Consider the following 26,617-nt stretch of genomic DNA (forward strand, 5'->3'; position numbering starts at 1 on the left):
ATTTTATAAAACATTGGGCTTTGTGGTGAAGGTGTAAACCAAGCCACCGCGATGCTGCAGTAGATATCGATTAAAAAACAACCAAACAGCAGCTGTCAGACGTACACTGGAGCTCGCCAGGCTACATTTTCGGATGCTTCAGCGTGTGGTTAATGTAATGTGGATAAAGGCTGCTAGGATTTCATAGGTGGAGGTTGACTCTCGCTTGAGTCCAACAGTGTACGGTGTCCCGGGAGGAAATGGGAACCGCATGTTGTTTTTGAACAGAGGGAGCATGAAAAGGTCTTTATGTTACTGCAGTGGCAGAGTTCAACATGCATGGAGAAAAAAACCTTTTTCAAAGGGGTTTCCATGTCAAAAAAAAAGAAGAAACTTTATTCTTTCAATTTCTTCCTGACCTTTTTCCGGGGGCTGTCACGCTAGTCCATGCCAGTAATATTACGCACCATTTCAAACTCACAAATTGTTACCAGAATTGAATTTTACAGGTAATTTAGATGAGTAGTTCTGAATGTTGTAGTCTTTTCTCAATAGTCGTGTTTTTGAATGCTTACCACCCGTAGGGAACAAAAGCAAGGGCACTGTAAGTACTTGCGTAAACTGCAGTTTGGATATTGTAAGACAAGTATAGATAAGTGTGTAATCTAAGTAGTGGTTCAAAGCATAGCTTAAATTTGTTATCCAACGATCCATCGCCTCTTCTCACACACTGCTATACACTGCTGCGGTCATACGGGATTAAAGGAGGTAAAGTGAGAAGCCTTGGAGTTACATAGAAATGGCTCATTATAAACTGGCTTATCTCAACGTAAGCCTATTCAATTTACTCCCTTTTCCTTCTACTCCCAGGTCCACACAAAGTTCCACTGCAAGCAGGCCCACACCCCGGGCTCTGACCCGTCCTGCCTCGCCTTCTCCTACGATGGCACCACTCTGGCCTCTCGCGGAGGTAACAACACATTACTGACTTACTTACTGTATCGTTTGAACTAGTGTCATCCTATAATGTACAGTAACCTTAAATACGGTACATTATGGGATGACACTAGTTTAAACTACGGCCCGTCCTTACTGTATCCTTAAGAACTACTGCCAGCCCTTACTTTACCCTTAAAACTACTGTCAGCCCTTACTGTACCCATAAAACTACTGCCAGCCCTTACCACACCCTGAAAACCACTGCCAGCCCTTACCACACCCTGAAAACCACTGCCAGCCCTAACCCGCACCCTTACAATGTGGCATATGACAACGGTATAATTCAGGAGCTGGAGAAATTATCTTTTGCTGCCTACCAATTTTGGGGATTTTATGGTATTCCGCGCTATTATTTTGTTTGGCAGATGCCAAACAAAATTGGCTTCTGCAGCCAGACGACAGCTAATCTCTAATCAAAACGAGAAATTAGACTCAATCAACAAAATAAACATCAGGCACTGATACACATACGTGGAAAGTTCCAGTGTTTACTCTTAGCTCTTAGTTGATTAGTTTCTGTCAAGGGTAGCACTTCCAAACACTGGATTAACCATAGAAACAACCAATAAACAGACTGTTAGCAGTCATTGCTTACATGTATTAAACAAATGTTTGTTGAATGAACATTTGGTCGTGCATTACAGTCCACTGCAGTCCTAAAACAACATTAGGAGAGACCAGATGCAGTCAAGTCAATCAAGTCAAGTTTGTTGTATTTGTACAGCCCTTAATCACAGTAACGGCCTCAAAGGTCTTTACAGGCTCCACATTATACGACCTCCCCCTAAACCTAAGCACCCTATAGGACAAGGAAGAACTCCCATAATCGTGAATGAAGGAACGCAGAAGAGGGATCCCTCCTTCCAGGGACAGGTTAGGGTTCTTGGGTGTCCTAACTTGGCAGCCATAGTGGCAGTGTATCAAAACAAAACAGTGTAAGTCAAAGGAAGTTGTTGCAATGAGAAAATGAGTAATGAGTCCACGCGGTTGTGTGGAGGTGGTGGCGGCGGCTTGTGTGTGACCTGATCTCTCTTTGACCTTTGACCCCCTGCCCATGTCTCCGCCTGTCCTCTGCTCCCAGGTGACGACACCCTGAAGACCTGGGACATACGTAACTTCAAGAAGCCTCTGAACGTGGCCACCGGGCTCACCACCTACTTCACCATGTGAGTGACCACTTCCTCTCAGCGTCGTCCGGGCGAGTGACTGCATCCTCGAGCACATGTGATGCAGATGGCTGGCCTTGGGGAGGCCATTCCGATATCGCTAAGTTCACGTTCTGTTTCTCTCTGCACGTCAGTCTTGCCTTTAGAAATAAAGCCCTTTAGAAATAAAATGATAGGGTGAATCTGCCCTCAGAGGGAGGGAGGTTCAGTTCAGGTCTGCAGCAGCTCTAAATGGGAGTGAGCGGAAAGGAGTGTTGCAATCGACGGAGCAATCAAAACCATTTTGTTTGATAGACCATTTTGTTAAAAGATCAACTGAAATCCTCATGGAAGGCCTTTCTCAGAGGAGACCGTGTTTTTTTGCTTGACTTCCAGCCGAATTCAGACAGAGCGAACAGAGCAAGAGTGTGATTTAGTTATTTATTCAGCTTTGCAACATCGTCAAGACCGTGCCCATATGTGGAAATCGATCGCCGCCCTGCCAGAACCCCCCCAAAAAATATCCATTGCAAAATACAAAAACTCTGTGGACGGTCTCATGAGGCTCGCCGATGGTGCGTTGTGCGTTCTTTCCAGGACGGACTGCTGTTTCAGCCCCGACGACAAGCTGGTGGTGACGGGGACGTCGGTGAAAAAGAACGAGGGCAACGGGAAGCTGGTGTTCTTTGACAGAGCGTCCTTCCAGAAGGTCTACGAGGTGGAAGTGACCAACGCAGTGAGTACTGCTTCAACATCCGCTATGGCCACCCTTCAGACAATGGTCTTAAGAGTGGTAGGGGGATTGTATTGCATATATAAAAAATATATATTTAAAATTAGAGATATAATTAATAATGCAATAATGTTTGATGGGAAATGTATTTATTAGTTAAAGTGTGCATTTGCAATGGTGACATTGGGTGCAAATATTACTAATTGATATTGAACTGCATAGAAAATGCACAGTTTTAAATTGTTTTACTCACAACCTTCCTTCTAATACCATATGCTTAAAATTAGACATTGTTTATATCCAAGCAAACTGGGCCCAGAGATAATGTGGACTTTATGAAGGAAAAAGAGTCAATAATGATTCACACTTCAGCAACTATGAGATGAACCAGCTCTGCATCGGTTAGCCTCTGCTTTCGTCTTTAACTGTCCTACAGACGGCAAAGATTTAAACGCCACACCAGAAAACGAGCCAGGAAACGGTGAATTAAACGACTTGCAGTTTCTGTCTTGTAAAATACAACTCTTAATGGAAGCCATGCGCGTCTATGCATTCCCAGTAAGTGTCAGTCTCTCTGGGAAGAGCCTAGCATGAAAAACCGAGCCTAGCATGAGTCCGTCGGACTGCAGTGAGGTTCACAACTAGTGAGTGTTTTTGTCTGTATTCCCCTCAAGCGGAGACGTGAGGGGGCCATTTTGTCAGTCCTGCCACAAATTTATTTGGCGGGAGCACCGTTTTGGGATTCGATCGAGAAGAATGCTAGGGGAGGTTTAGTGGAGGGAGGAATGTCACGAGGGCTGCTTTTTTTTTACTGCCAAACTACGAGAAAGTGGGGAAATGTGACCTTTTTGTTTTCTGCGTCACCGCAAACTTTTTTTTGCATGGTGATCTGTCGGTTGCTTTAAGAGCCAATGCATCCATGGATGATTTCATTTCACATCCGATTCAAGTGCAAGATTTGGGAGGCTGCTGTCTCTTTTACATACTAAAGATCAAATAAAAAATAGAATGCAATAAAAGATTTTAACCACTCCATGCCACTATAGAATCTCATGCCTCCTAAATCCATCTGGTGGAGACACCCCAACGAAGGTGCGAGAATGAAGGCGTAGGGAAACCGTCTCCATGTCACTTTTTTCTTTGGCTTTTTTTTGGTCCGACTCCTTTTATTCCTCCCTATGTTCCCGCAGCCCCTTTTGAGCAGATTTACCACTGTGTACGTTTAATCATAACAGTGGGGTCTGAGGTAGGCTAATGGCCTCCAACTCTGTCTCTATCTCGCCTCAGACAGTCACTTTCTCATGGGGATTGACTCGACAACTTTTAAGAGAGAGAGAGAAAGGAGAACAAAGAGAAACTGTGTGTGTGTGTGTGCGTGTGCGTGTGTGCGTGCAAAAGAGCACACTACCACATACTATCAAAGTGTAGACAGGACTATGGCGTGGTTATTAATAGAAGGGAGGAAGTAAGGAAATCTACTCAAGCCATAGATCTGCAATGTATAGATAAGACTCCCCTAGATGGGCCTCTCCTTTATGCATGTAAGTCAACGATTGTAATGCTGAACTCAAATTCATTGAAGAGACAAAGCAAGAAGACAATTTGTCTTCTGCATGAATCTGCATGAATCAGAACTCCTTTATAGTAGTAGTAGTGCGCTTCTAAAGGGGTTAAGAAGGGAGGATAAGCACCAAATTACCTTTGCTCAAGTGAGGAAGATGTGAATGAAATTGTGGAGGAAATTATCATTTATAATGCAAAAAAATAACTGGGCTCCAAGCTGACGTTAGCGTAATGTTTCTGCCGTGATTCGGCACCAAGAGGCTACGTTTATCTATGGTTTTTCAAAAGAACAATGCACATAGCTTCAAAATGAAAGAAATCCTAGTCAACCACATCGACTCTTGATGGCCCCCCGACCCCCCATACCTTCCATCACACCCAGTCCACACCCCCAACACCACAGGCCCTCACCCCTCATCCGACAGGGCCAGCCGCAGAAGGTGGCAAAGGTTTGTTTTTGCAGCGGAATCCGTTATTTCTGGGAGACATCTACTCAGAGCTGGTGGTGGTGGAGGGGGGGGGGGGGGGGCTGATGAATGAGCTATTTACTATGTTTACATCCACGGTCTGCCTCTCGGATGGCCGGGGGGGGGAATCTAAGTGCAGTCTTTATGAAGTGGTGCAGCAGGCAGCCGAGTGAAAGGATGGGCCACCAATCATCTCTACCTAAACAGTCTATATAACCCCAGACCCGGGTTCCCGGGGCCCCGAGGGAGGGACACTCTCTGGGAGTGGAGGCTGTTTTATGCTCTCCTGATAAATACCTGCCATGGGTGTCTGTTTCTCTGCTTATCTCACCTCCCCCCCCCATCCTGTCATTTCACATGGGGCAGGGCCCAGGTGAGACTCATGCTGACCTAAGCAGGATGTCCGCTTGTGCATTTGAAATGGATCGTTGTCATTTCTCTGTATTGAGTTAGAAAATGAATTCCCAGAGGCTTGGCGTAACCCCTGAAGGTATTCCTTGCTTTGTTTTCTCCCCTCGGGCCAATGGGTTGATTCTGTCTCTGGTTGGCTCATATTTATTAGATTTCCTGCCTGCTCTGGCTGCTGCTGCTGCTGCTGGAGGCACTCAGACCCGATGCTCACGTCCTATCACTGACTTTTGAGAGTTAAGGGAATGAATTGATCTGTCAACATTGAGCCAGAAAATCTTCTTTTCTATCATCATGGCTGCCAATTGCAAGCGTTTACCACCGTCACTGGTTGCCTTGGTGTTGAAAGACAATTTATTATTGAAATGAATACAACACAGAATCTAACTGGTTTCCTTGGGAGTCCATCGTATAATATATATATATATATATATATATAAATAAATATCATATGAATAAATGAGGTGTGTGTGCAGGAGTGCGTTCCAGCTAAATCTGCGCAATCGGTTCTTTGTTCAGCGTTGGCGAACGATATTGACAGATCTTTTTTTTTGGTGTCGAGTGCGACGTGATGTTTTTGGCAGATGAAAACCACTGGTGTCAGCTCTAGTTGAATCCTACCGGTTCACGCTAACACGTTAAACGTCCCCGCTAACACGTTCAACGTCCCCACTTCGTGGCGTTTAGACAGCCATTCCTGGTAACCCCTTGTTTTGTGTAAGTCAGTTCTTCTCTCACTGGAACGGCGGGTCTTTTCAACCGCACTGAGCACTGATGCTGTGGGAATCTGTCAGAACCCCTGCCCCTCTTTGTGGCCGGCTGATGCTAAGCTTCTCCTGTTTTAGGGAGAATCTCGCCATTGCCTACTAGCTCCTAGCTCCGAAAGAAAAAAATAACACTTTCAGAGAAGATGGGTTTGTATTAATTACACCCCGTACAATGGATGTTTCGCTTCGGACAGCCTGTAGCTAAGGTGCTACAGACTAGCATTCTTTCTCCCCTACTGCATCTACTTGGCCTGCGTAGCCTCGCTGTCAACACAAAACACATTAGTCCAAACTCACTAGTGGCTACCCAAGGAACACAGCTGTGAGAGAGAGAGAGGGAGAGAGGGAGAGTTGTGGCCTTGGCGAACGTTGCATAACTCAACCTCGGTTTCATAACCGGCGTACATATTAGGACAATCGGCGTTGAGAACTGGCTTTTATTTACTCTCTTCTGGTTTTGTGTGGTTTTTAAATGCCGCCGGCTTTGAGTGATGCTTCGAGGTCAACGGGGGGCGACTACCGAATGCCCAGACTAATCAACTCTCTCTCTCGCTCTCACTCTCTCTCTCCCTCTCTCCCTCTCTCTCTCTCTCCGTGCCGTGATGTGCTGTGCTGTTATTTTGCGGAGTGGAAACTTAAACAGGGCTTTTGTACAGTGTAAACACGGTACTCTGAATATCTGGATGGCAGGCCCCTGGCCCCGGATTGGGCCCTGGATTGGGCCGTGTGCTGCGCAGCGCTCTGGGGACCCAGATGGGGGTGGAATCCTCTGTTCCAGAGCCTCTTCCCCACCCACACGCCTGCCCCCCACCCACCCGCCTTTCTGCTGCAGCCTCGGCAGCCCGTTGACAAGCTTGTTTTGTTAGTTTTGTGGTTTTCTGAATTGAATTGCCAATCAAGATCAGCTTGATCTTGATTTTGATCAGCTTGATCTTGATTTTGGCGGTTTTTTCCACTGACGTTGTGTCGGTCTCTCCCCCGGTCTTGCCAAGGGGTTTCCTCCGCCCCGGAGCAGGGACACAGTTCCGGTACAGTGAGTCCACTGGGCTTTTTTGAGTGAGTGCGCACTCGCTCTCCGTAGAACAGGATTCCTGGTCGCCGCTCCTGCCTGTTCCCTGCACCATGATAAAAGGTGACGGGTAGCTTTGGGAACACAGACTGTTTGTTGCACCTTACCCATTCACTGTCGGTGCCACTCGGCAACAGGCAGAATAGAAAATGGTGTGAAACACGCATAGACAGGCAGGCGCAGCCAGAAAAACACACACACTCACACTCTCACTCTGACTCTGACTCGCACACAGGTGCTTGGGTCTTTGTTAGAATAGTTAAAGCATTAGTATTCGTACTAAATCTACACATTACACATATTTTAATAAATATTTCACAGGCTATAAACTTCTGGCTCAGGCAACTGCATCTGTACTTTTAAAATATACTGATATGATCATCATATTTTATGATCTACGATCTATCTATGATCTACCCTGATGTAGTATGTTTACATTTCCACGAAAGGCACTTCTTTGTGACATTTAAAGAATACAGCCACACATTTTTGGTTGAAGGACTTCATAGCCACATATACATATATTGTGGGGATTAGCTAAAATAAGCCATGCTGTTTATATCGGTTTCTGCATCTTGCTAAATCATCAATTAAGACTGCCACGTGATGTGTAGGACAGATTAACCCTCATCTGTCTAGTCCAGAGCGAGCATGTGTGTGTGTGTGTGTGTGTGTGTGTGTGCATATATATGTACAGTACATACAAACGTGTGTGTGTGTTTGTGTGAAGCTGCATATGAATGACGTCTATTCATGTGTGTGTGTGTTATACACAGTGAGTGATGGAGGCTCCTTACACTGGGAACTGGATGGGAAGCTGAACAGCTGGGCGTTAAGCAGCTTTAGACGCAGACCCTGTCACAGAATCTGGATGTCCCGGCCGTGGTCTTTAACCACCCACCCCCACATCCACATACCCTGCCCCCGCCACCTCATGCATGGCCTGATTCTCTCTCTCTCTGTCTCTCTCTCTATACACTGTATGTCTGTCTCTCACTCACTTTCTCTCTCTCTGTCTCTCTCCCTCTCCGTTTCTCTCCTTCTCTGTCTCTGTCTTGGTCACTGTCTGTCTCTCTGTCTCTGGCTCTCCCTTACTCACTTGCTCTCTCTCTCTCTCTGTCTCTCTATATTTCTCTGTCACACACTCAATCACTTGCTCTGTCTGTCTCTGTCTCTCTCTCTGTTTCTCTCTCTCGGTCTCTCAGTCACTCACCTGCTCTGTCTCTCTCTCGGTCTCTCAGTCACTCACTTGCTCTCTCTCACTTGCTCTCTCTCGCTCTCCTTCTCTCTCTCGCTCTCTCTCTGTCTCTCGCTCGCTCTCTCTCTCTCTCTCGCTTTCGGTCTCTCAGTCACTCACTTGCTCCATCTCTCTCGATCACTCACTCCCTCTCTCAGTCTCATGGTAGGGTGGCACTGCCACACTCTCACGTGTGTGACGGCGGACGCCGCGCCTGTCCGCTCCTCTCACTCCCACCTCTTTGCCGTGCAGAGAAAGGGCTACAGAGAGCCCCGAGTGCGATCGGGAAGCAGATGTCTACATTTAGACTGTATGGACGCATGCCATGCAAGCCCTCCCTGCTCCACGGGCCTGAGTCACAACCCCAGCTTTCCCAGGCCCAGGCAGTAGGCACCGTGTCCTTTTTTGCATTCCATGTGAACCGATCGACTACAGTAAGACCCTGTATGGCTGGCGGCGACGGCGTTCTACATTGTACCGCATTGTGTTTTATTTCTGCGGCAACCTCTGCCCAGGGCTGTCTGTCCCGGGGCATGTCGGAGTCCGTGTAGAGACATTCCTGCTGGACGTTGTTGTGGAAGGCATGTCGTGAGCAGGCCGCAGTAAGCCTGTATGTTGGCTCGGAGGAACATGGCTGTTGTACATTCTGGAATGCACGTGGAAACATGTGAAGTGCAGCTGGGGCTGTATTGTAAGGATCAACGCATCTACAGGAGGTTTTTATCAGAGTGGGGGGGGGGGGGCACGCATACACGCGCACACACACTCAGGGACACACGGATCTGACTCTGGATGAATATGGTCGCTGTCGCCTTTTGGCGGTGGGCCATCATCACTCACACACACACACACACACACACACACACACACACACACACACACACACACACACACACACACACACACACACACACACACACACACACACACACACACACACGCCCTCTCCAGACAGAGACAGACAGACAGGGGATCCAGTCCACATCTTAAACCACCAAATATAGTCAACTGGAGCAGACGGTGTAGCAACACACACACACACTCACACACACCAGTGATCTCCAGGCGGTACCTCATCCACCTGGGTCACGCGCCTGCAGTGCTGCCGGTGCGTTGGACCTGCACAAGCTATTAAGTCACCTATTAAACACAGCCTCAATGGTTGTTAGGCACACATCGTTTAGTTACCACTGTCCTTCAAGAGCACTGTGTTTGGGAAAAGGGCTGAAACGGTGCCAGGATGGACCCAAGCTAAATTACCCACAATCTGCAGACCGTGATCTGGGCACTACCTTGGCTCCAGGCTCATAGGGAGACTACCTAGTGGACTACCTAGTTCCACAAAGGTTCTTGATCAAATGTCTGATTGCTGACAAGCTCTAATCTGGCTACAGGGCGTTTAATTCTTTATCACGTCTGGTTTGTTTTACCAATCGTGTCGCCGAAAGGCGGGGATATGTAAGCGTATCATTGCCCAACAGAGAACACAAACTCCAGCACCCAAGTAGTAACCCAACCTGAGCTAAAACATCCGGTCTGGACGACAGCATTCTGCTAAAAAGTGTCTGTACAGGTTTCAAATCCACACCCGTGTAGATACTGTAGTTAAACACATTAAAAATCCCCTTCTGAAAGCTCACTCAAACGCACTTCTCTTGGGTAGAACACCCGGAACAAAACGGTAAACAAGGCGTAAATCTGCACCCTCTGAGCGGTGGGTTTCCAGGCCCAGGCCTGGGCCCAGGCTCTGCGCCCTCTCTCTCCCTCTCTCCCTCCTGGGGTTCTGCTGTACCATGGTACCACAGCTGGAGCCCAGATGAGGTCCTGCCAGACGGGGAGGATGCGGGATGTCTCTGAGCCACAACCAACTGTGTTTCGCATGTGATTCCTCCCCTCCCCCCCCCCCCCCCCCCCCCCTCACTCCACAGAGCGTAGTCCGCTGCCTGTGGCATCCCAAGCTGAACCAGATCATGGTGGGCACCGCCAACGGGCTGGCCAAAGTGTACTACGACCCGCTCAAGAGCCACAGGTAGGTCCCGCCCCCATCCCAGATGGGCTGTCTGTCATTGTCGTGGTCACCTCTTGTTGTGTCAATGTCACGGTCACCTCTTGTTTTTTTCAATGTCATGTGCTGTGTTTTGATATCCATACTTCCCGTACTTACTATACTTAGTTTGAGGGGAACGTAGGGAAAATGAAAATCTGCGCACTTAGTGAGTGCGGTTAGTGTACTACTTTTAAGTGTACTCATGGAAGTATGGATATCGGAACGCAGCAATGGTCTCGTCTTGTGTTTTTTAATGTCACCTCTTGTTGTGTCAGTGTCGTGTTCACCTCTTGTTGTGTCAATGTCGTGTTCACCTCTTGTTGTGTCAATGTCACCTGTTGTTTTGTCAATGTCACCTGTTGTTGTGTCAATGTCGTGCTCACCTCTTGTTGTCTCAATGTCATGGTCACCTCTTGTTGTGTCAATGTCACGGTGACCTCTTGTGTGTTCAGTGTTTTTCCATGTATGGGTCACATGCACAGGGGGATGTTTAAATGGATGATTTCCGTTCCAGGGGCGCTAAGCTGTGTGTGGTGAAGAGCCAGCGGAAGGAGAGACACGCAGAAACACTCACGCAGGATTACATCATCACACGTAGGTTTCCGTTCGCTTGTACATACACGCTAACGTGCGCATGCACGCACCGCACGCATACATAAACAAACAAACAACCGCATGCAAGCACGCACGCACACACGCACACACACACACACACATCCCTGTCACGCTGCGAGCCCCTTGCCCCACAGTAGTGATGGTTCATGTAGCCGTCAGCCTCTTCCTCCACCTACAAGATCAGCATCTGATCCCCCTCTCTCTCTCCGCGCCTGCTGTGTGTGTGTGTGTGTGAGGCGCTCCGCCTCCACCCCCGTTTAAGGCCGGGGACAATTACAGGAGCAATTTAGGATAAGTGGCTTCCTCAAGGACGGCCGCGGTGTTGGGGTCCGCTTTTAGCTGCGCGCCTGTCTGGTGGCGAACGGCACTCTCTCTCTCTCTAAATCCCAGTGATTCTAATCAAGGGAACCCGGGCATTTGTGGTGTGGCGTAGGGCCCCGGGCACATCACCTCCTCTCATCACCTCATCACCCAATGTCACAGCCTCTCTTAAGCTCTCGCTCCATCGCTTCCATCCTTCTCTCTGTCTTTGTCTCTGAGTGTGTCTCTGTCTATGTCACTGTCTCGGTCTCTGTCGCTCTCTCTGTCGCTCTCTCTGTCTGTCTGTCCGTCTCTCTCTCTGTGTCTCTCTCTCTGTGTCTCTGTGTGTCTTCTCCATGATCTCCCTGTAACTCATGCAATCCCTCCTTCATGCAATTATTCACTTGTTCGCACACACAACAGTTATTCATATGCACACACACTTTTGTGTCTCCCTCATCTGTGGCGCTTCGAGAGGCAGGATTCAGGGCCATTAGCTGATGGTGTGCGGGGGGGCGACGGGAGGGGCGACGGGGTCAGGTGGGGTAATGGGCGGACGGAACGGACAGCATGTGTCCACCACGAGTGGACCACACAACGGACATCCACCTGTCCTGCTGCTCCTCACGTGGACACACACACACGAACACACGGACACACACACACGCACGCACGCACACTCACGCTCACACTCACACTCACACATGCACACACCTGGGGCCTAGGTAATGAACCTATGGTAACTGAACAGCTGCCAGTAGCACTTGGACCTCCTGATTGGCGGTTGGTCCCATCTACCACTTATTGTTTGGGTGGGGGGGGGTGGAGGGGGAAGGATGTGCACGTACCTGTCCGTACGCGGCCCTTTGATAGCATCTCACAGCACGCCAGCGAGGTGTGGAGTGTGACGCACTCGGTGCCCCGGCGGCTGGAAAATCGGCGAAGGGGGGGGGGGGGGGGGGGACAGGAAGTGAGTGGCGGCCCGCTGAGAGACGCGAGGGAATCTGTTAGCGGTCGCCCCGTTTGCTTAATGTAGCGCGGCGGCGCGGGAATTAGCGGCGCGGCGCGCTGGATGGAAAATCACTCCATCCAGAGACCCCTCTCGCTGAAGTGTCTCTTTGTAACCCCCAGCGAGCATGGAGAACGTGCACCTAAGCGTTGACACTGAAACGCACACACCCACACTCACAAACACACATGGACCCACACACAGATACACATGCACCGCACACACAGATTGACGCACACACGCACACACACACACACACACACACACACACACACACACACACACACACACACACACACACACACACAGATGGACGCACACACACACACACACACACACACTCACACTCAAATGGACACAAACACTCACACACACTTATATGGACGCACACACACAGATGGAAACCCGCACGCACACACACACACTAATACACGCACAGGCACAAATTTGTCTACTCTCTCCTTTTACACACACACACACACAGATGGACACACACACACATTTTAGGGCACTCATTGTCATGCCCTCATTCCCCTCATTCACTCACTCACTCACTCACTCACTCAGGCCGGGGGCTTTTATTGTGGTGGTGCTCAGCAAAGTGTAAAGAGTAGCGGCGTAAAGTGTGTGACTCTGTCAGCCAGGGGATTGTAATGAGCCCGCTTGGTGTCCACTACAGCAGAACAACGCTAAGTACACACACTCGGGGGGGAGATCAGGCGGGCCATGCGTGCACCTCACACTCACACCGCATGCTTGTCCGTGTTGTGATTTCGCCTGCGTCCGACGATTTTGGCTTTAGCTTCATGCGAAGGACACGGTGGAACGCAACCCAAAGGTCCCCCTCGCATCCATCTGGATGGCTCACGTTATGTAATCCTGTGTGATAGCTGGGGTTTTTCGTGTGAATATCAGTCTCTAAATCTCTCTCTCTCTCTCTCTCTCTCTCTCTCTCTCTCTCTCTCTCTCTCTCTCTCTCTCTCTCTCTCTCTCTCTCTCTCTCTCTCTCTCTCTCTCTCCAGCCCACGCCCTGCCCATGTTCCGCGAGGCCCGGCAGCGCAGCACCAGGAAGCAGCTGGAGAAGGACCGCCTGGACCCCATGAAGTCCAACAAGCCCGAGCCCCCGGTGTCCGGACCAGGTAACCCCCGGGCCCCTACCCCACTCAGAGCCACCGCGCCTTATTAGCCGCTGGCAGCGGACGGTCATTTTACACAAAGTCTTTAGGGTTCTTTAGTCGTCGGAGTGAGACCAGCTGCCCACAGCCTGTCCATCTGTTAGCATGTCTGTTAGCATTAGCCGTATGAATGGTATGTGGATCATACAATTTTCTGTGGCTAGGGGTTTTGAAAATCCCTGATGGGTTAATGTACATATACCACAGCGTTGTTCACGACTTGATTCTGATGGGTCAGTAGTGTTCCAAGAGTGTGCATTTTTTCTCAAGGATCAGACTCCTCTGCCTGAACAGTTCCAACATTGAACAAATACAACATTGAAATCAACGGTCAAATACAACTATCACCCAGATGTTTCCTTGACAATGCACCACCGAAGATTAATGTGATTATGTCGATAAAAAGCATCATTTTAGATGAAAGTAACTAATAGTGAATCACTGTTGGTAACTGTGGTATAAGTCGGTTGGTATCTGTGGTATAAGTCAGTTGCTATCTGTGGTATAAGTCAGTTGGTAACTGTGGTATAAGTCAGTTGGTAGCTGTGGTATAAGTCAGTTGGTAGCTGGGGTATAAGTCAGTTGGTAGCTGGGGTATAAGTCAGTTGGTAGCTGGGGTATAAGCGTAACAAACCACGACAGGCTGTCCCGTTATTAGAAAATCCTGTACCTCACTGGTACATTAGTTCTGTACTCCTATGCAGACAGGCACGCATGCACACATACACTCACACACGGTCAAGGTCAGCATTAAACTGAGATGTCACAGGACGGTAAATCCCATCTGGCTGGCTCTTTTTGAAATATGCCATATTTATATATAGATGTTGCAGTCGTACAAATGCAAGGAAAAAATATTAAATTCATAGTTAATGATGCATATTCAACTAAGAACATACCTGTCTAAAGTTTTATGATCATCTAAAATATCATTATTATATTAACAGGCACTAGTGGTGGGGGAAAAAAATCGATTTTGTTCAGTATCGCAATTTTTTGCGCACGCAATTATATTGATAGAGTAGTGCAAAGTATTGCAATATTGAAAAAAAAAAAAGCCAATATTCCCAAATGAATTTAACATTTTGGTCGATGACCTTGCAGCCAACAGGACTGGACTCTAGCAGTACACATTTTTGTTTATTTTTCTGAATTTGATTGAAGCTCTAAGTTACTCTTATTTATATGATTATTCTCAGGTTTATGTTACTCTAGTATGTCTGCATTATGTTACTCTCTTGTAATTAAAAAATTTTAAGTTATGTGCTGGGGGCTCATGTGAGAGGTCTCTTACTATGGTCCTGTGTACTGAATGATCAAGGACAAAGTTTTTGCACTTCAGTTAATGTGTAGAAGATAATGTTGTTCACAGAATTAAATGTGACATTTGAAGTGAGTTGATCAGTCTTATTTTCCTCATTTTTTGTAATGCCTTTGAATAATATGGGAAACATGAATCGCAATATATCACAGAATTGAATCGCAATACTTGCTGTATCGCAAAATTGAAATAATATTGAATCATGGCCCAAATATCGCAATACTATCGAATCGTTACATTTTTGCCAATTCCCACCCCTAACAGGCACGTGTTAGTTTGCATAGCGTACTTCGTCACAATGCATGCGAAAGTCCAGAAATGGTTACTTCAATGTAAATGTGCCTTTTGACTACGCTTATATATATTTACCTGGGTTCACAAAATATCAATATGTACATTCAGAATTGCATTGAAAGTTCCATGTCCTTACATTGAACTATACCATAACCAAGAAGTATGTGTAAGATGTACAAAGATGTCTAATAGACCTTGTGTCAATGGTTCAGACACGATCTTTTGAAACACTTCCTTTTAAGAAGTTTGACTTTGTACAGCTAGAGATTTGCGTAATCAAACTATTTTTTGATTACAATTTACCCCAGTTAACATTTGCATCATTTACAACGTTGTATAGGACACACTAGTATATGAATTTAAACTATGTTCCAGTCACACCCTGCTAAGAATGACACAAGGTACATGGGTCTTTGTGCAATCAAACAGCTTCATAACAGCCTGCAGTGCAACGGATATCATATGTCATACATGTATAGCCTGGGGTTCCTACATGTTTACCCAAACGTCTCGTCTCCTCGCGTCTCGGTTGACTTTGCTACGTATTTGTTTATGTGTGTGTTTGTGTGTGTGTGTGTGTGTGTGTGTGTGTGTGTGTGCACCTTGATACATGTGTTTTGTTTTGTGTGTTCGTTTGTTTTGTGTGTGATTGTATGTATGTGTGCATTGATATGTTTGTTTAATTTTTGTGTGTGTGAGTGCTTCCGTATGGATGTGTGTGTGTGTGTGTGTCTGCCCTGCCACACCGGTGCCTGGCTCTAACCCGGTGGTCCTCTCTCTCTCAGGTCGCGGGGGTCGCGTGGCGGCCCACGGGGGCACACTGTCCTCCTTCATCGTGAAGAACATCGCCCTGGACAAGACGGACGACAGCAACCCGCGAGAGGCCATCCTCAGACACGCCAAGGAGGCCTCCGAGAACCCCTACTGGGTGGCCCCGGCCTACTCAAAGTAGGGCTCCCTCACACTGCTACGCTAACGCTAATGCTAACGCTAACGCTGTTGTCTTGGTCATTTAGCTGAGGCTTCATCCATAGTGACTCACAAGAAGCACAGATAGGTTCCATCAACGAAGCAATTAGGGGTCTTTCTCAAGGGTGCTTGCGGGGTACAGACTGCTGACATGGGGGATCGAACGCTAAGGCTAACGCTAATGCTAATGATGTTGTCTTGGTCATTTAGCTGAGGCTTCATCCAAAGTGACTCCCAGGGAGATCAGATCGATTCCATCGAGGAAGCAGTTAGGCGTCTTGCTCAAGGGTGCGGGCGGGGGTACAGACTGCGGACATGGGGCATCAAACCCAGTACCTTTGCAGCCGTCGTTAAGGTGCAGCTAGGTGGGTTAGAGGTGCAAGGATGCCTAGAGGGTTAGTCTGCTACGATGGGGGAATTGAACCCCAGGACCTTGAGCACAGGGAATCGAGCACTCAAACCATGAGACTCCTTTCATTCTGCAACTTATCTTCAACGTCTTCATTCCCTACGACGGGCGTGCATGTGTGTTCCTGGTCGTGTGCGTGTGTGGTGTGAACGACGTACTGTACACACATTCAGAAGAGATTCAGCGGTGCATTGGCAGTGGTGCATCAAAACTCCAAACCTCTGGCGGTTCGAGTGTGAACGCAGCTCCCAAAACGGGAGCGTCCTCGTACAATAGGGCTGCGCCTGTTGCCCGGGGCAACCTCTTTCATCTGCAGGTGTGGCGGCGTCGTCTCGCCGTGTACGGACCTGACCTGAAATAAAAAGGTCACATTTTTTCCCGGGGTTGATGTATCTGCTACTGTGCAGCCGTTTACACATAGGATGCCCTGATTTATGACCGCACGAGGCCTAAACCCTAAAACAATCAGGCGATGTAGATACAGACCCTGGCTGGAGTACAGACACCAGCAACCGCAAATATTCAAATCAAAGAGGTTCTTTTTTCTTCTTTTTTTTTTTTTTTCGGCTGAGGGTATCTGAACATAAACATATGTTTTCTCTTGAAGGCGGTTATTGAATATGATTTACTGTGGCTTTAGTTTATGCTGATCGCTGCTTCTGAGTAAAAAGTAGAAAAGAGGAATGTCGTTTTTATGGATCCTGTCGATGAAAACTATCTTCTTCTTGTGTCTTGTAAGGGTTTATGGTTGATGACTCAGACACCTGTAGATCTCGTGAGCATATCGTGATATTGATCGCTACCGTGCAGGATCCCCCATGAAAATCATCACATCATTCTTCCCATATATCCCATATCCCTAACTACCAGCCTTTTCTAAGAAAACAATTTAACAAACGTTTTCACAAACTTAACAAAGTGTTGTCCATCACTTCAGACATCCCAACAACGAAAAGACCGCCAACCCTTTAGGGTGAGCGGTGGACGTACCTCTCTTCCCCCTCGGGAGAACAATCGTCCCGACCCGTCTCTGGACTCTCCGCTCCGATTGCGTGCGGAGACCCGCCCCCGCGGTGTGCGGGACAAGAACCGGGTTGCATTCTGGGTTCCCATGTTAAGCGTATAGACCTGGATGCTCTGGCTCCAAGCGGCCTGAAGGCGGTCATTAGCGGCGCTAATGGGGCCGTTGACACTAATGACGGCCGCTGTGGTGCTCGGCGCTGCCCCGGCACGCACCGCTCAGCCCTCCCTGTCTGCTCGTGGGGACGCTGCCCCCTTTTTTTTTTTCGTTGCTCCGGGGTTAATTGTTTTTTTCCCCTCTGGCGCACGACCGCCCTGATCGCCGTGTGCACGCACACACGCACACACACGCATATGCACGCACACCTATCACACACACACGCCTATCACACACATATATCACACACACCTATCACACACACATATACACGCACACACATATACACACACACACACACGCACACTTAATCGTAAAGACACTTCCATGTCGTGCGTTCTATAAATTGTTTATGGATATTTTTAAACGGTCAGCGAGGCGCTCGAGGCAGAGCATCGTGTGCTGCTGTCCTCCAACGGTCTGGGCCCCCAGGTCCAGCCATCGACTGTTCCATCCATAGCGCTCCCATAAATAAGCGGTAGGTTCTACTCCCTGCTTAGCATTCGATTTCCCCCCCCCCACCCCCTCTCTATTATTGGTTTCCATCCAAGGGAAAAACAACAGAGCCTGGTTTCCCCTTTGTGTCTCTCATGGTCTGTGTCCCCCCCCCACCCCCCTCCTCACCCCCACCACCCCCACCCTGCCTGTCTCCATATATTATGTTCCGCTGATCCAGAGTGAACCCGTACGCACTCGCCACCATGTATATTGTACAACAGCCAAGTTCATACAAACAGATCATAAAGCATAACCGTGTGTTACAAATGTGCCTGTTTAGGACCCAGCCAGAGACCCTGTTCCACGAGGACTCGGAGGAGGACGAGGAGGCCGACAAGGAGCCCGAGTGGAAGAAACGCAAGATCTGAAACACACGCTGGACACACATCTTTTACCGCCCTGGTCGTCGGCCATCTTTGTATTGTGTTTTTATATGCCTGTGCGTCCCGTCTTTTTGACCTGGGCTCCGTTAATTGAACGCAAAGCATTTTCCGTCGGGCGTTTTTTCGTTGGATCCTATGCGTCGAGCGCAAGATCTTGTTTTGATCTAATTTTTGAATTACTGAAATATTTTCCTATTTTTTATTGTCTCTGCCCCCCCCGGAATTTGCTGATGCCTCTTTAATGGAGTCCAGATTTTGTGGTCTGTGAGCATTCGACTTTTATGGGCAGTGTATGGGATACTGCTCAATGTGTTGGCTAATTGAATGTTAGACTTGATGTAAAGAGGCCCGAATGTTTCTACAGCATTAACAGGTTGGTTGTTCCAAATTAAAATCATCTTTTTATAAATATAGATTTGTTGTGCCTTTTATCTTGCGGTCTCTGAATGTGTTTTTACAGTTTTTGAGATGTGGATGTATGCAGAAACCTTTGCAGTAAGGCATAACTAAACGTAACATAAAAGGTTATGCTGCCCAATTACTTAATTTTTTCTAAATCTATACATAACGATTCTATACATATTGTGCATCACTTTAGTGCAAGCAATGGAAATGTCAACATTATTATTTTCCAAATTGACATTTTCAGTGGATTTAGTTTGAAAACTCTTTAAAATAAATAAGACAAAAAGCCAGGTACATACTTGACTACTTAAGTAATTTATCAAAACCTGCTTGTGAATAATCACATTATGATCGTGTTCCTACAGATTATTTCCTTCAACATTTGTTCGTAGAAAAATGCAGTTACATTTTACCTTGGAATATAATATATTGGAATATCCGTTCTATATGTGTCATGTTGTATATGTGACATCCTTCCAGTCATTTCTGCAGCGGTTTTGGGTTTCCTCTGAATACTTTGGACTAGAATATCCACGGTTATTTCCATGGACAGGCAGCCAAAACATACAGATCCCATAACACAAACTGTTTGTGTTCATTGTAAATGCTTGTGGAATCTATCCTCTGGCCATACCAACGTAACGTAACGCAACACAACAACATGGCCGCCGCCTTGTTAAACCTGAGGTCTGCTCTGCAATAACACAACGGTACAACTTGTTTGTCAGCTCGCACCCGTCTCGTGCGTCGCCCTTCATGGGTGCTTGTAAAAAGTATTTGCATTTTCTGGAATACCAGGAACGGAGAACGTAGAGTGGTACGAGTATCACAGCTATGGTAATCTGGCAATGTGTTTATGAGTGCAGGAGAGGCATGGAGGAGGGAAGGTCTGGAAAGAGCTGAGGGGTGATGACTCAGGCAGAAGAAGAAGCAGCACCAGAAGAAGAAAGGGTCAAATTAGGTAGAGCCAGAAAACATGCACATGGGATATAACCGAGAGGGTTATCATTTGAGGCCTGAGAAGAGGATCTCATTTTAACGGTTGGATTAACAGCCAGTTGATGGAGAACTACAAAGGGGTTTATTGCCCTGTTAGTTTACCATACTTAATTAAACACAAAATCTACAATTCTGCCTTATAGCATCAATATAAAAGTAATAAGTCATATATTTCAAAATAAGTACTCTTGTGACATCACAAGTGGGCGTGTCCACCCAGATGTATAACAGATCATATCCTCAGACACCGTCCAAGTGGAATGTACCAACTTGGAAAATGATTCATCTCGTGATGTCACAAGTGAACCGATTTCAACGTTAACTGCACACTTATGGTTAAATAGGACCCTCTTTAAAAAAAGATGAATTATTAAATTAAAAATAATTGATCAGCAACAAAAATGACCTGTGCTCCAATTTGATGACTAGATGACTCAGTACATTGTATTCATAGATTTAGACCAAATATACAAATATTTGTTCTATTTTGGTATCACCATCAACATGCCGTTCGGCCTCCTTAGTTCTTGACTAAGCTAACGAGCTAAATGTGACTAAAGGTCACCACAGTTGTTTACCGGCTGACTCATCTCTGTAGGTATTGCACGTTTACACAAATTCCCGGTTGTTGCTTCAACATCTCAACAAGTGGGGTTCCTGTCTCTTCAAAATGTCCAGATACAGAGTAGTTTCAGGCCAGGCACTTCGTTAGCTGCTCAGATTCTCTGCCCTGAGGACGGTTTGCTTTAGAAAGCAAAAGAAATGCCTGCAGCACCCTCAAAAACAGAAAGGGGTGTTGTGATGTCACACAGGGCTTAGAGTACTCTGTCGTCTAATCCTGCATCTGCATCTTCCCGTCACGGTGGGGGGTGGAGATGGTGGTGGTGATGTCAGCAGCTACAGCCACACTGTGTGTCTGTGCCAACCTTAGAATGCTGGAATGCTGCGATGAGGTGATGTCATAGTCTGTGCGGGAACCTGTTGTTATCCCGCACCTTGTGAGTGAAAGCGAAAGGGTGTGTTCAGCTGTTTGCAGCGCCACAGCGATACTCCTCACCTAAGCCAGCTTGATCCGGCAAATTCCATAATACGTTTTGATCCCCAGTGGGTTTTTTTTTAAATTCTAATCACTTTCTACCTTTTTTGAGTAATCTGTTTCGTGTGACTTTGAGCCTGCGTATGTGTGGTGTGCATGTGTGTGGTCGTGTGGTTTTAATGAGGGCAATACTGATAGATCTGTCATGTGTGTGACAGGCTGTGGGGAAGAAGTAGGCCCTGTCACTGGGAACATAAAACTAGGGCTTGTAGACACACACTGACGGCATTATGTTAAGAAGCCCGCTCACTGACTCATCCTGTTGTTGCCGTTTTTGCTCAGCAGCCATTTAAACGTTGGCCCCGGGCGCTTCGCTTTGCAGCTCAGCGTTCGCTTTACGCCGGTCGTTTTGTTTACTGTACGACCCTGAGCCCGGGCTCAGGAATCCGCAACAGAGCCCCACCGCATTTAAGGGAACATGCATTGGAAACGATTATTGCAGTTCTTTTAAATCACCTCAATTCACATTGTGTTTGCTTTTTTTTCTGAAGTTGGAAGGTTGGGTTTTGGTAAACATCTTTGCCGAGTTGGAAAGGGACTCTCCTCAGAAATCTAGCTAAACCGCTGGTGATGAGGCCAGAGAACGCAGAGAGAGACACACACACACACTTGTGTTTAATATAAACAAGTTTAATTCTGTAAAAAGTTATAAAATGAATATAGTACAAAAATAAAGTTTGTTGAGCTTTGGTTCAGTAACACAAAACATAGTCCGACATAATGACAGGTCTGCCGCTGAGGTGCTAAACACAAAACAAGAGTGAAAACGTTGCAGTCGTCCCATTTTATTTTCCTCCTCCTCTTCTGATGTTTACGCTAAAGTCTCTCGCCTCTCTCAGCCGGGGCGTGTTTACCCTCGCAATCAAACCAACAACAAAATGGAGGAGCAATCAACACACGGGAGGATGTGAAATGCACAGAGTGAAGCGAATGACAGACAGAGACAGAGAGAGAGAGAGAGAGAGGGACAGTGGTCACAAATAGTACACACACACACACACACACACACACACATTTTGTTAAGGATGGTATAGGGGTTCGTGAGGCTCTCTCTAGTCCAGAGGGTGGCGAGGGAAGTCTCTGTAAATGCACATTGTCATCTGGAAAGGCTTACGCATGAATCAGTTGTTACAGGGGGAGATGATCCAATTGATGAAGTATGCTGTGATAAAAGCAAGAATCCTTTTTTAGTGGCAATTCTTTTGTATGTTGGTTTCTCTGTAGTGTTTGGCCTACATTCAGCCTGATACAGTGGATTTGTTCTGTGATTGTGTGTGTGTGTGTGGGGGGGGGGATTACAGCGTAAAGCTGGCCTGGTTGCTATTGGGTGGGCAGAAACCCAGTTCCTTAATCCACACCAACATGGAAGACCTGCCCCAAGGTCCACACTTTTGACTTTGGAGTCTTTTTCACCCTCTTATCCTGAATGTACTTGTTGTTGTTTTCAATCAAAGAGGATTATATGACATTGGTTGTGAGGGATCATTGCCCTCTAGAATCACCCAGCTCGGAACAAAAGTACAAAAAATGGCGTCAGTTTATCCTCAAGAGGGGCCGTGGGCTAGATCTTCCATAAATGGTCGTAGAATCTCTTAAGGTGGCCATCGCCAGTGGGAGTAAAGTTTGTTAAGCCTCATGCTGGAGGATCAAATTCAAATCCCCACCCAATACCACCCCACCACCCACCCACCACCACACTGCCCTTCCCACATCAGGAAGAAAAGAAGTGTCTGTCAGAGGGACACACTGAAAACAGGCGATCCAGGATGAAAAGAGCTAAACAACAGGAAACAACCGGTAACCACTACAAGGCCTTGGACTGATACCTGGCACAGAGCCCGAGTCTGGAGGGTTCAAGGGACATGTGTTCAGGAGTCTGACACTAGCAGCCAGCTTCTGCTCTGCTCCTGGCTCACCAGAGGACAATGGAGCAGTGGGGGTACTCTCTCTCTCTTTCTCTCGAACATCGTCACTAAACTATGCGTCGCACTAAAGGATCACTGTGTCACAATCGCAGGTTTTATGTTGATGTTGTCACAGTGGATAAAACCTTTGTACTATTGACCACGGATTCAACTTCACAACCTGGCTATCTATCGGTGAGATGGTATAAAGACAATCAAGACTGTAGTCGTCGCTGTGGAGTTGTTTTCTCACCGAACCCTGAGGGAGGTATGGCTGTATTTACGTGTTGGTTTGTAAACGGATGAATGTGACATGCGACGGTTTGGCGAGGTGGTTCTTGGCTGCAAGCCGTGAGAAGTGCGTGACTCATCGCTCCCAGCCGGCGACGGCTCTCTCCCTCCCCGGAGTCTGGTATTCTGGTCCCAGTCAGGGACGACAAGGTGAACCGTCAAAAAAAAAAAAAAATCCTCACGACATCTGCCATCCCTCTGCAACACGGTGTAAAAAAAAGCGAGAACTAAGATACAGTCTATTTGAAAAAAGTTATATTGGTCCATAGCTTTCGATGCTTTCGTTGCTCTCTCTCTCTGTCCCTCGCTCTCCCCCCTCTCTCTCTCTCTCTCTTACTCTGAATAATTCCACAATGTTCTTGGAATCGGCAAACGGATGTGGATTATTTAGGATATCGCGGAATCGTGTGAACTCGGGTTGGAACAGTGTGCGTTACTGTGGCGTTTGAGTTTGATGAGCCGTGGCTGTACCTCTGTGCTGCCCCCCCCCCCTCCCCCTTAAATATATGCTTCACTTTGGCACTATCAAGGACAGAACAAAAGCCGTTTTAAATAAATAAGAAAACTGAACAAAACAAAAAAACATTTCTTTCATACAATGGATTGCAATAAATATCAATAAGTTAATTTCGTATTAATAAATACATCTCTTACATATATTCCATTTATGTGTTTTTTTTCCGATTTTACATAGACGTGTTTTTTGCACCAAGAAAAAAAAAATGTCTTCACTTGAAATGTGTGGAAATACTCGTCCCTTGGTCCTGGGGTTGTAAAAGGGTCTACATCCAGGTTTTTGCAATGGAAGGGGAATTGGACTGAAGTTCAACTTCTTGCTGTCAATCTCAGGGTCACTCTCCTCTGTCCCCGTGCCTCCAGAGAATTCGGAGCCCGAGACATGAAAAATCGATGTTCCTGGGAAAAAACGAATGTTCCCAAAGCAAATACTGGCATCGCTGAAAACCGGCCAACTTCCTTACAGTAGAGCCTCCGCTTCAGTCTTGCCTTCAGTTAAGAAAGGACAGTCTGTATATATAATAGAGATATATCTGCAAACGGATATACCCGGCATGTGTCGGCTTGCCGTTTGAAACCAAGAAACAAATGTTTTTTTTTTAGCTAGGTCACCTTCACGAAATTTTCATCGCTGCTCTGAAAGGAAACACTACAATCCCTTCTTATGCAGGCTTGCTACGTCATCGTTCAAGATGAAGCAAGTCATGTCATTCTGGTATACGCTTACCCACGACATACCCGAGATTCTCCTCTTCAGCGGGCGTGCCGGCGCGACACCTCTCTCCTCGGCTCGCATATCGTTTGCGCATCGCCATGTGGGCGAAGGTTCTTTTTGGATATAGCAGCTGTTTTGAGACATCTAGTGACTTTTGTCATCAGCGATGGCTCGTGATGTGAGTCTCTCTTGATGTGAGTCTCTCTTGATGTGAGTCTCTCGTGATGTGAGTCTCTCGTGATGTGAGTCTCTCTGTTGTGAGTCTCTCTGTTGTGAGTCTCTCTGTTGTGAGTCTCTCGTGATGTGAGTCTCTCGTGATGTGAGTCTCTCTGTTGTGTGTCCCTTGTAATGTGAGTCTCTCGTGATGTGAGTCCCTCGTGATGCGAGTCTCTCGCCGCACGCCGGCCCTTTAACCCCGCCCCCCACCCCCCACCCCTCTCAGACGCAGGCGCACCTCCGGGCCGAGTGCTTCTTGAGCGTGTGGTACACCACGTCGTCGTCCAGGAAGGACAGGTCGTCGTCGAAGGCGACGGGCCGGCAGCAGGTCCGCGACGGCGTGTCCTTGTCCAGCTTCCGGTTGTGCGTGAGGTTGTTGAGGATCTTGTCGTAGTTGGTCTCCGCCTCCACGCACGGCCCGCTGCAGTAGCGGAAGATGAGCTCCTCCTTGGTGCGGTAGCCCAGCCCCAGGTCCGTGACGTTGAGGTGCACCTCCTTCAGCAGGCAGCCGCGCGTCGTCACAGCGATGCTGTCCTTGGGCTTCTCCGAGCGGCCGCCCTTGCCACCCTTGCGCCCGCGACCCTTCCTCTTGTCCCTGTGTCCTCCTCCTCCTCCTCCTCCACCTCCTCTTTCTCCTCCATAGCCATCTCCTCCTCTTTCTCCTCCTGTGTTTGCTGCTCCCCTCTGTCTCGCCTGCTGCTCCCTCCTCCCCCGCATCTCTGCGCCCGTCTCGGAAGACCTCCGGAGTCGGCCGATGGTGGCTTCGATAAAATCCATTACGTCATCGAACTGCTCCGGGTAGGGGTCTGCGATGTCATCTGGAAGAGGACAGAGGAAGAGGTGAGAGAGATTGAGTAACAATGACACACTTCGAAACATGACATCATGAAAGGGAGCCAATACCAACAGTAGTGTACGGGAAGTCCCAGCTCTCGCTCTCGCCAGCTCCGTTTGTTAAAGGGGTGAGTCAGCCACGGCCGTCATTCATATGTCTCCACGGGGTCTTAAATAATTGTTCCCTTTTTGGATCCCCACTGGATTGATCGTACAAAAGACATCGGAGAATGAGGTGCTTTTATAAAAACATTGAGCCGACCGATGGGAGTCAATCTGCTCTCCAGACTGAGAACCCTGAACCTGAGCGCTCTGCCCTCTGGTGCAAGGGGAACGTTAAGGACCCACTGGTGTCTTTGATCCTCCCGCATTACACTCTGATTCAATTACTGCCTAATTCCCCTTCTGGTCCGCCGCTTCCAACGCTCAACGGACGGCCTGGCACACCAATCAACCATCGCTGCCAGCGTCACAAAGTACTGATGAAAGATGACTAAATGGACTAAAAGGAAAACAGTGATTAGGATACCAAAGGGCATCCGAGCCGTAGTGTGTTTGTGTGTGGCGTGCGCTGTGCGTGTGTGCTCGCATGCAATGCCTCATGCACACATGCAATGCAATCTTGTATGCAAATCAATTGCCCGCCGTGATCTATTTTTTATGTGTGCGTGCACGTTTGAGTGCCTGCGTGTGTGTTACCGTATTTATGCATCTAGTCCTTTTCAAAAGTGTGTCAAGTAGTTTAGGTGATGGTGTCTGGTAGGTGTAGGTATCTGTAACCCTGCTCCTCTCTCTCTCTCTCTCTCTCTCTCTCTCTCTCTCTCTCTCTCTCTCTCTCTCTCTCTCTCTCTCTCGCCCGCCCTCCTTCTGGCAGTGTCACCTATATATGGATACTAGTGTATCAAATTAACCTGGGCTAATCTGTGTAGACAACAACCCCCCCCCCATCCCCTTTGATTTAGACCCCTCCCACTCTGTCCTGTCAGATGAACGGGTTGTTCCAGTGACAGAACACTTATCATCCAATCTCTTTGTAAACAATATCAACATCCCCCTTTCATCCATCACTCACATCCT

At 47.5% G+C, this 26,617-nt stretch overlaps 2 protein-coding genes across 2 annotated transcripts in view; one reads left to right on the top strand and one right to left on the bottom strand.

Moving 5' to 3' along the window:
- Nucleotides 1-18,953, top strand: part of wdr70 (WD repeat domain 70) — a 43,031-nt gene extending 24,078 nt beyond the window's left edge. Inside the window, exons 11-18 of the mRNA XM_084486159.1 lie at nt 850-949; nt 2,060-2,144; nt 2,721-2,859; nt 10,296-10,396; nt 10,929-11,008; nt 13,361-13,477; nt 15,914-16,076; nt 18,462-18,953. Coding sequence (XP_084342285.1) covers nt 850-949; nt 2,060-2,144; nt 2,721-2,859; nt 10,296-10,396; nt 10,929-11,008; nt 13,361-13,477; nt 15,914-16,076; nt 18,462-18,549 — 873 coding nt within the window. The 3' untranslated portion in view covers nt 18,550-18,953. The remainder of the gene's footprint in view (nt 1-849; nt 950-2,059; nt 2,145-2,720; nt 2,860-10,295; nt 10,397-10,928; nt 11,009-13,360; nt 13,478-15,913; nt 16,077-18,461) is intronic.
- A 5,975-nt stretch (nt 18,954-24,928) lies between these two features.
- Nucleotides 24,929-26,252, bottom strand: gdnfa (glial cell derived neurotrophic factor a; the record flags this gene model as incomplete). Its single annotated transcript, XM_084486379.1, has 2 exons — nt 24,929-25,524; nt 26,240-26,252. 2 exons carry the CDS (start codon nt 26,250-26,252, stop codon nt 24,929-24,931), a joined length of 609 nt encoding a protein of 202 aa, XP_084342505.1.
- Between the last annotated feature and the right edge of the window lie 365 nt (nt 26,253-26,617).

The sequence above is a fragment of the Micromesistius poutassou genome, assembly GCF_964030765.1.
Source record: "Micromesistius poutassou genome assembly, chromosome: 22".
Taxonomy (NCBI): Eukaryota; Metazoa; Chordata; class Actinopteri; order Gadiformes; family Gadidae; genus Micromesistius; species Micromesistius poutassou.